The following is an 11,096-nucleotide window of genomic DNA, read 5'->3' on the forward strand; positions in this document are numbered from 1 at the left end:
ATGGACTTCTGTAAAGCATTTGATTTACTAAAAATGACATGCTGATAAAAATATTAGGACTATGCAGTATCAATAAAGTACATCTTTAAATGGATTAAGAACGGGCTCACAGGACTCAAAGAGTACTTGTCAGCAGAGTTATTACTGATGATGACATTTTTAGGAAGGTTCTCTAGTGATTAGTTCTAGTTCTTAATCAGCTTTGTTTTCATCAGCTCTGTGTTCTTCATCATTTTCAATCGATTAGCAGAAATAAGTAAAAAATAACATCAGTGGTGTTAACATTTGTGAATGGTCCAAAGTGGTAAAAAGTGTGAAAAACAAGTCACCCAAACAGAGTATTCTGGATTACAAGGGAGAAAGTTGAGCTCAATGAAACACACTGTACTTTAACACAAACTGCTAGAAGGACATATGACGAGGAATAAGACTGTAGGTCTTATTTAACAGGACAGAGTCTGTGTCCTGGAAAACAATGAGAGGTTTTAGTAGAGACGCAGCATTGTCTCCATGTGTGATTTGCCATAGCAAAAGGTTTATGGTACATAAAACGCAGAACTATAAGCAGGGAATATGGAGATGATTTTACATCTCTACACAAAATTCCTAGTGTATGCAGTTGTGATATCAACACTTTAAAAAAGATAGTTGAAAGAACAGAGAGGGGCAGAGAGGAATCACAAAAATGACTCCAAGGCTTTACTGTAGCAGACATCTTTGTTGCATACTCAATGCATCAGTGTTCCTGAACACTTCTCCTTCAGTAGTGTAGTTCTGTCAATCAAGATTTTTTGGTGCCCTCAGAAGAGATTTATATAGATTTATATAATCTCTCAAACAAGACTTTACACTGGTGCCCTCAAATGAGTTCTTTTTGTATATATATATTCCTGACCTATATAGGATGAAGGCCAGATATTTTCCTTTGGTTTGCTACTCTCACACTTCTCAGGAACATACTAACCACTGTGACACCTCTGTGTGTGCCTGGATACAGTAAGAGATTGTCTTACCTTACAGAAAAACAAAGAATATTAATTATATGTCCAGAAGTCCTTATGTATTAAACCAGTGAGTTGAGCACTGAATGAAGACATACAACATCTGGCAGAGTTTTGCACCATGATTGTTAACATGTGGGCAGTGCTAAACTAAATGCTGTTCATCAGAAATAGCCCATTCACTAAAATACACCCCGAGATGCTGAAAACGTTGGACTTCTTTAACTTATCAAATAGAAGGTGGCCTTATAAGACTATATAAGCACTTTCAAAGGAAAACAATACTAAACAATAAAGGCTTCTCAGTGGAACCAGGCAAAACAATAATCTGTGCTTGGTTATTAAAGCCAAAAATATTCAAAGTACAAATTTGGCACATTTTTATTTTGTTACTTTTTTAACAGCAAGGCTGATAAACAACAAGAACAATTGTCAAAAGAGGTTGGGGTTTCCACTGTTAATGTTATAAAATCAGTGGTGGATATCTCTTGGAAGACATGATAGAATTTTTCTTTAGGAGTTACTGGCCTCTGCAAAAGTATTTATGTGAAGTTTAATAGCCTGTGCTATAATGGAAATCAGACTACAAGATTTAATACTGTCACCAAAGGAAAAAATCTATGAATAAACTATAGTAAAAGTATTACATGAGAAATTGGATTGGAAAGCACCATTCAGTTATCTTATAAATCACACCAACGGCTGTGATCCTTTCTTGAAATTCTGGGACAGAATCTTTTTTTAATTTCCTACTAAGGCTCAAGTATTCAATCTTGAATTGCCATGAAACATACATTTCTCTCACATATATCTCTCACATATAGCGTCATATATCATGGTGATATTCAGAAAACTGAACAGACTGGGAAGGCATGCTGTAGGATGTGATTGTTAGAGCTGGAAGAAACCCTACTCAGATCAAAGAGGTTGAGTAGAACAGAAAAAGAGGACATCTATCCTTTATTAAATGATACTTGCAATACAGAAGTAATGGAGAATTAATTCACACCAACGTGATCCTTTCTTGAAATTCTGGGACAGAATCTTTTTTTAATTTCCTACTAAGGCTCAAGTATTCAATCTTGAATTGCCATGAAACATACATTTCTCTCACATATATCTCTCACATATAGCGTCATATATCATGGTGATATTCAGAAAACTGAACAGACTGGGAAGGCATGCTGTAGGATGTGATTGTTAGAGCTGGAAGAAACCCTACTCAGATCAAAGAGGTTGAGTAGAACAGAAAAAGAGGACATCTATCCTTTATTAAATGATACTTGCAATACAGAAGTAATGGAGAATTAATATTGTTGGGTTTATGATGCTTGAGATTAAAGCAGTATTACACTAAATTTACACAGTAGTTACTCTTGCAATGCCGACACGGTACTTTGAAATTAACCTGCATTGCTGCAAGTATGAAAGATATTTCCAAAACTGAAAGTAAAAAGGATTGCTTTGCAAACTGCAATGATGTTGACTTACTAATTAATTTGAAGTGGTGATTTCATGATCACTGGCTGCCATTAAATTGTTTCTTGCAGGACCATGCAATGTGTTTGTTTTGAACAGCTACACCAATTTGCCATAAAATTGCAAGATCTAAGTGGAATAAAATTGAAACAAATTGCAGGGGACAAATTCAAGAGCTCTATCTTACAGATATAACAGACCAATTTGTTTTGTGATTCCTAATTGTTATCAAGTCAGTGGAATGAAATGTGCTTTCAGAAGCTGCGTTGCTGACATCATCCCATTCAGGACAGAAGCCGCCTCTCTGTATTCACGCCCTTTGAAAGTTCCAGTAGTTGATGCTGAACAAGCGAAAAATAGCTACAAATACAATAAAAGCACAAAGTATGGGAAACACAGGCTGAGTCATGGAGAGGAAAGAGAAGAAAAGATTAAAAATAAATGGGAAACGAATGAATCAAAAAGATGTTGCTCTGGGCAGGCTGGGATATGAAATAAATCACCAAATGAAAAAGAAAACTGACAAAATAATGACAATCAGAAAGAATGATGATAAGTGAATATAGATTACTGAATCAGACAAATATTAAACCTTACAACTAGAAAAAATCTAAAGGAAGAAACAATATTCAGAGTAACTCAGGCAGAAAGAAAATCAACTTGAGAAAGGTAAATTAAAAAAGTGATCCATAGAGGGACAGATCTAAAAGCAGCGAGTTTGTCAAAGATAGATGAGGGTCATAGCTAACAAAGAGGGCCATAACTAACAAAGACAATTTTTAAAGGGTCATACTGAGGATAAAATAATCAGTTGTATTAGGTAAGAAAGACAAAGAGTAAGGACAAGCAGAAGGAAGAATCATTGTACTCTGAGTTTCACAGCTGTGAAACCCCAGTGTATGCCGCAGCCTCTGACTGCTGCATAGATAGTGACAGGATGGCCTGAAAAAGTAAAAGCAGACTTTTCTTTGTATTTTATCTAAGTCCATGCCTTTCTGAAATTGTTTTTCTCATTTGTAGAAGAGTAAGTTATGTGAGGGTTCTTTGTTTGCTTCTTGTTTGCAACATTCCCTTTCTAGGGAGTTACAAAAAAGCCTTTTGAAGTATGTGCTGTATTTAGTCATTCAGCTTTAAAATACAAACTCATGTTTTTTGCAAAAATGCTTACAGACTTTCAATATCTAGATTTCTAAGAAATAATGCCACTTCTAGGACTCCCTTTTAGAATCTAGGAGTAAAAGATGTCCCCTTTTCTTTTTAACTTACTGAAAAACCTTTACTGTTACTAAATGACAGTCATGGGTTAGGCTAATCTACTGATCTAAACAGGATACATTTGACGTGAAAGAACCGCTGTCTTCAGAAGCTTGTTGTCAAACGATGTGCATGATCTGCCCTCCTAAAAATGATTCATTGAGAGCAAAGGCACAGAGCGGCTACAAAGAATTGCCCTTATTCAGAGAGACTAAATAATTTATGTAATCTTTTGTGTTTGAATGCAGGCCACCCGATCATGATGGAGAAGGCTGTGTACAGCCCCTACATATTTCTGACAGAGAGGAAAAAGTGTAATTGTAGATTCTATTCCTCAGCCCCTTTTAGCTGAATGCAGTAGTATTTCTGCAATTTTACCCTTTTTGCTGTTTTACATAGTATTTGCCTGAGTCGGGGCCTTGCTGCCTACAGGTGGCTCCTGGTCTCCTTCAGTCACCTCCTCAGCTGGGCAGCTACTCAGCTGTTTCTGTACCTCAGACTCTTCTGGACCCTTGAGAGGGTGCCAATGTTACAGCACCTCACTTACTCTCTGTGACCCCTCTGGAGCACCTCCAGATACGGATGTCCTTTGAATCTTTTAGAAGCCGGTTTTCAGCAGTAAAATTGACAGCTTAGCCCCACCAGCAGCTGCTTGGCTTCGCTGTGGAAACTGCAGTTACCAGGACTAAATCCCTTCAGGATCTACAAACGTAGGCTCAGCATAGTGCAAGATCAGTTGCAGTGGGAAGTGGTAGGCAGCTGTTCCCCAGGTATCATTTAAAGCCCATGGTCTGTACCTGGCTGTCTCATCCATGCCTTTTTCAACTCCTTCCCTTTCTCCTTCTACCTCTCGGGTGACAACGGAGCAGTCAGTGCTCTGCATCAGGATGCTCCACTGCCTTCAGCGCAAGGATTTGTTCCCAAACGAATTCTCAATGACCACTAACATTTTGCCCTAACAACCTTTGCTGTCAAGGATTTGTTCCCAAATGAATTCTCAATGACCACTAACATTTTGCCCAGACTACGCCATCACCCTTAACTTTTTCCACTGTTAAGAAAACCATACGTGCTAATCTAGAGAAACTGAGGCAACTGCAGTGAACATAAGCCTGCATCCCAACATACTCTTCAATCTACTACACACCTGCCAGCTAAATAATCCAACTCTTCTTTATGCTTTACTGTTAGTATTGACCTTAATAAGTATTAATGTATTCTTTCACCATTTTATATATTGAATAATATACATATTTGTTCACTATTACAGCTTCTCAGTCTGCTATATTTCATGTATGAATTCATCTTCCACATCTTTCTAAATTGCACCTAATGACCTACAGCTCTTACTTGTCTCATTGCATAAACATTTTCACATCTTTGATGTTTTATTATACTTCATTACTTATTTTGTTCTAGCAATGCGTGAAATGTTTTCTAGTTGCTTCAGATACTTCAAAGACTTTGTGCCAAACTTCTAGCAAACTTCCCTAGTATGTTCAGTTGAAAACACACCGAACTATGCTTCAATTGTGATCTTGGTAGTGTGGGAGACAGAAGAAAAGTTATTTCTATGGGGTTTTTTTTACTTTTTCTTACATTCACATTTATATTTGTTTATCTTTCATCTATAGTGTTTAAATGCTTCAGAAACAACAAAGATGTTTGATTTCTTATATCTTAATGTCCTGCATATCTGGGATATGTGTTTGTAATTTTAACTACATGTTAATAGACTATTTCTATGCTTATGTGCCCTTGACTTTTTTAGGTTTTAAGTGGAGGCTGAATATAGCTAAGATGAGGCTAGAGATTTCTGGAATGCCGGTAACTTATTTCAAATGCCAGAACAACCATCTACTATTCAAAGTGTCAATAAAACTTCTCTTGGTGTCTTTGATTACCTCTATACTAGTGACAGCATCTTTATTTGCAGCCACAGATCTTGGATTTAGAGACATAGTGAGTTTGTCCATAGATGATGGACCCTGATCTAGGACAGTACAGTGAATGAGCCACTGGGAAGATAAGGATAATTAGCTATTGGAACCAACCAAAGAATATAAATACATCAGAACTGGAGATCTTTATACCAAGATGGGATGTTTCTCTAAAGGATAAGTTTTGGTACCACTCCAGCTACTGGAATTAAATAAGCAATTAGATCTTGGTAAATCACAAGGCTTTTATATTGCTGAAAGTCTAATTAGATGATGACAGCACCTTTTTTCTTAAATGGTATGAAATGTCACTGATGACTATGAAAAACCAACTTTGCTGACTACCAGGAAATGCTTCACAATCTGTGGCAAGATGTAACAAGAGATGTGTTAAATAACTGTGGATAGTTGGGCCCCTGAAGCTATATGGGATGACGGAGGAATGCCGGCCTCGTGATGTTACCATAAAGAAAAGCTTATCGTGTCCTTGGCTAGAAACTTGAAAAACTTCGTAAGCTGGCTTCTAGCCCTGTGGGTAAGAACTTGCAGGTAAATGTTCCAGTAGTTGCTGAAAGCTGAATTTGAGTTAAATTATGCCACTGTGAAATATAAACAGCTATTTCAAATATAGTGAATTTAAAAAAAGTATTAAAATGTTGTTACACTTCCTCAATAGATAATGGCATTGGGCAGATGAATTTATTTTCAGAATGTGGCTGAAAATATAAAAATATTGCGATAATGGAATTCAGCAGTATAAATTGCTATGCTACATCTGACCACTCTTTTGGCAACAGAGAAAAGAAGAGCACTGTCATAAATATAGTAGCTTTCTTGATCTCTGCAGCTCAGTGCACAGCTGTTCTCGGTGCTGGGAGGCCTGCAAGGGAAGACAAATGAGAAGTAAGTCATGCATACAAATCCCTAGTGCGTTACCATTCTTGTGGCTGATAGGCTCAGCTAAGTGCCTCCTCTTAGGACTGATGGAGGGTTATGATCTGTGTACCATCGATTTGTGCAAAATAAAAGACAAATCCTGAAACAAGGTTCATTAACAATTGAGAGTGGGGAAGAGTGTAAAAACACTCTTCTCAAATACTCTGCTTATTTTGAAAATTTGAGACCCTGAAATGTTTATCAAGAAAACTCTGCAGAAAGTGTATATGGTAGCTGCTTTGGCTCTTACACAGATCATTTCTGAGAACACATGGAGATATAAGAAACAAACACTGTTAAACTTAATGTTTTATTTAAAAAGATACAAATATTAGAAGATCACGCCACAGTAGCTCTCAGTGAATATGGACAAGTGCCTGGCTACGTGTCCAGCAGGAACGGAGACCTTTGTCTTCGCCTTTCCTCCTCCTCCTTCCCCTTCACTGCCTCTCCTCCCCTCCCATAGCAGGTCTGTCCCCTGCTGCACTGCTGTGCCAAGTAGGACTCATGAGAGCAGACGTGGATCCACTTTCAGCAGATTGCTGAAAGAGTGCTCTTCCCCACTCTCGATTGTTAATGAACCTTGTTTCAGGATTTGTCTTTTATTTTGCACAAATCGATGGTACACAGATCATAACCCTCCATCAGTCCTAAGAAGAGGCACTCAGCAGATTGCTGAAAGATGCTGGTTTTTGCTCTCTGTAGCAGATTAATCAAGGTATGATCAAAGTATTTATTAATTAGCCTGCTAAATTACATTAGTAGCTCTTAAATGGGATTTCTTCTCTAATTGGAAATGCCTCTCACCTAGAAGTCAGATTGCACTCATCCACCCTAAGCTATTTATGAAGTCCAGGAAGAACTTATTTTGGTTGTTTCAATATTTCCTAGGAATTTATAGTGCTCTTGCAAATAATTTTATCATCTATTTTCTTTCACCAAATATCTAAGCAGTTAGATCTCAGAGATATAGGTGTATCCAGTTATAGTAAAGCAGCTGTAAAGTTTTTGGAACTGTACATTTCCAAAATGTACATTGAACTTGCTGACCTGCAGGAGGGGCCACACAGTGCCCAGGTAAAGCCAACAAAATCACAGCTTCTCCCTGAAAATAGGAAAGCTGCCTGCACACAGGCAGATGGTTCTCTGTTAGGGTGGAAGAAAGAATTCTGTAGGAGACACCGTCAATTTAATGGGTTTTAATTTTCACTGTAAACATGTCTACAGTTTTAGGCATATACATATTGCAAAATTATTAAGTAAAAATATGCTTTTGTCATGGCTTGCTCAATTAATATTTTGAGCGTGGTTTACTGGCTGGGACGGTGCTGGGCTACGGAGAAGTTAACCACTGCGGGCTGCTTCTGGAAAGCAGCGTCCCTCTCCTGGGCGCTCTGGGAAACCGGGGTTGTTTGAGCACCACCTGCTGCACTGCCATAAAATGGCTGCACTGTTTGCTGCTGGGGTGCAGGCATGTCAGCACACAGCCAATGCTAAAGCAGAATATATGTGCTTTTTTCATGATCAGGCAAAGCATTTCTGATGTTTTCTACTGTTCTGCCTTATATGGTACTTAGCTTGGGCGGCTTAGCTTTCATTTCCACCCACTCTTCAGAGAACCTTTAGCAGGATAGAAAGGTAATAGTTGTTACAGCGGGCGATAGATGTTGCAGTGGTGGAAGCTCACCGTGGAGAGGATCTCTTCACATACAGACACATGAACTTGTGCTAGCTATGAATTAATCTAGGATATTTTGCAATACTTTCTGTAATTTCAGGAACGTGGATCCCTCTTCAGTTAATAGAAAGTAATAAGTACTGAAGAAATGAGATTCAGCTTTCAATAGTTCCCCAAACTATTAGCTCTGTGTGAATAGCCTTCAAGACGTAATACTGGTGACCTCTATTCCCACTGGATAATTGCTTTTATTATGCATTGCTTGTTGCTATTCTTGTCTTACAGCACTGATAGATGTAATTTTGTTGTATACTATATAGGTGCTTAATGAAATTGCTGAAAGAAAGTTTATTGCCAAATTAAAAAATGATGTCAACTCTTGAGTCTCAATGAGTGTCTTACCTGCAAGCATGCTTTCTTTTCCCCATTAAACGTTTGTCACTATGACTAGGAAAAATCAGAAAGTGCAAAATGCCCATCATATGTAGCCTAAAATACAATCATATCTATAGTACCATAATGAATAAACGTGCTATATCTGTAGCTGACAAATTAGGCCACATGATGGCAGGTGAAATGAAGTGTAGATAAGGTGAAAGTACTGCATGTTGAAAGGAGGAGCTGAAGGCATGTGGAACCTCTATGTTGATATGATCAGTCAGAAAGAGAAATGGATGTCAGCGAGAAGAAATCAATGTAATATCTGCTTTATGCAAAATATCAATACAGACAGGATATTAAACTGCATTAAGAAAAGTATCTACAGATAGATTTACAGGTAGACTGCAGCATTTAAAAATAGTGGGTGACTAGAAAAGGGAAAACAAATAGCATGGAGAAACCCTCAACGGAAGAAAAAATATATAAACACAGGATTAAGCTGAGCAAGAAATATTAGGATAGAGATATATAAAATGATGAATGGAATAGTGAAGGTCACTTGAATGTCCATGTTTCTCCTTTTTTCCTAGTGTGGGAAGAAATGTTAAAAAAGCAATTTGAAAAAAATCAGTGTAAAATTCATAAAAGAAAGCATATGTTGACACTATGCATCATTAACCTACTGAGTAGCACGAATTCCCCAGAGTGTGTATCTTCTATGCTCTGCAAGATATGTTCTATCCTAATTCCCATTTAACACAATTCTGAAGCTTTGCTATTGATCTTCAAGGCCATCATTGGATAAGGACCCAGCTAAATTGGGTAGCATCCTTTCATCTGTAACTTATGGAGACAAATGAGCTCTCCTAGTATAATGCAGCAAGCTGCAGTGACATTCATGAGGACTAGGGATAGTATTTTCAGGCGAAGTGGATTGATAAGGCAACGAGTAACCATAGAAGTTTATACTGAACCACAGTCTGATTGCTTTTAAAGTATATAGACATATCTGGTAATGGTTTCCAACTGTAATTGAAGTCAAGGAAATAAAAGCATCAAGCAGCTCAGAATGCTGAGGACCTAAAAAGCTGAAAACCAGGGAGTGATCCGACACTCCAGATGATCACAATGCAAACTTAATTTATCTTACTAAGCACTTGGATTCTAAGGAATTAAGTTGGATAAATTGCATATAAAATGTAAAAGATACATGTATAATAAAAATACATATAATTGTACCACAAAATGATTAGGCAGTAATTTTCAGCCTTCAGGCAAAATAAAATAAATTCATTAATATGCTCCTCAATAATTTTATCTTTACTGCCTAAGAAAAAGATTCTTGAAATTGTTTAAGTAACTAGATAGCAGGAGACCTGTATAAAGTCAATGTGATATGTGGAATTCTATTTTAAATACCTGTGTAAAGGGAGGGGAATGATCATCCTCTGGAGGTACTTATCTCACTCCTAACCATACTGGAAGCTTAGACTAGACATTGATTTTACATCAGTGAAGTGTGGCAAGACGAATCCCACCATTAGTAACTTTAGGAAATTGCATCTTAGTTGTGTATAGTGGAAATTTAATATTGATTCATTGGCGCCAATAGCTGTTGACATATTGATATCAGCCTGGAAAGTCTACTGCTCTGGTTCAACATGGTAAATATCATGATTTTAAAGAAGCTGTTAAAGAACCCCTGATTTATATGAGAGATTTTCAGAGCTATCCCTTATCTGAATTTTTTATTATCCTTATATATACGCAGCTTCCCCATAGTTATGTACTGTTTTGATCAGAGATGATCTGCCCAGCTCAGAAACATACATCTTCATCATGTTTCTCAGTGCGGTTCAATCATTTTTCTTTCTACCCAGCAATTTTTATATTTGTCTAATACATGAAATCTGTGAGTGGATATGGATGCTTTTAGAGTTACTAAATTTTTCATGAACAATGATGTTTTCACACATTGCGACTAAAAAAGATACCAGATGCAGAAAGCATTTCCATTGGAGCAGACTGCAGGAAACAAAGGGCACATCTGTAATTTGTTATATAGAGCCTGGTGCTGAAAACTTTGGACTAACTGCTGCGAGCTTGTAAGACCAAAATGTTCAGCTCAGGACTGTGTGCCGGTACTAGCCTTGGTCCCCAAATCAGTATTGTCATGTTACAGCAGTACAGGACTTTCCTCCTAGTCAAGCTATTTAGCTAAACTGAAGGATTACACTGATAAAATCACTCTGTTTCTGCTCTATAGATACATAAAATAGCTCAGTGTGTGGCTCTTGGAGCCCTAAAACGTATTGCCGAATAATGGAGACTGTATGTATTTATGATACAGGTTTTTTGTTTTTGTGGTGGGTTGACCTTGGCTGGATGCCAGGTGCCCACCAAGCCGCTCTATCACTGCCCCTCCTT

The 11,096-nt window shown here is 37.6% G+C and overlaps 1 protein-coding gene across 1 annotated transcript in view; it reads left to right on the plus strand.

Annotated features, from left to right (window-relative positions):
• The first annotated feature begins 5,534 nt into the window (after positions 1–5,534).
• The window catches only part of CFAP47 (cilia and flagella associated protein 47), a 382,585-nt gene continuing 377,023 nt past the window's right edge, over positions 5,535–11,096 (plus strand). The window contains 1 exon segment of the mRNA XM_019473044.1: positions 5,535–5,561. Coding sequence (XP_019328589.1) covers positions 5,535–5,561 — 27 coding nt within the window.

The sequence above is a fragment of the Aptenodytes forsteri genome, unplaced genomic scaffold, assembly GCF_000699145.1.
Source record: "Aptenodytes forsteri isolate BGI_AS27 unplaced genomic scaffold, ASM69914v1 Scaffold2, whole genome shotgun sequence".
NCBI lineage: Eukaryota > Metazoa > Chordata > Aves > Sphenisciformes > Spheniscidae > Aptenodytes > Aptenodytes forsteri.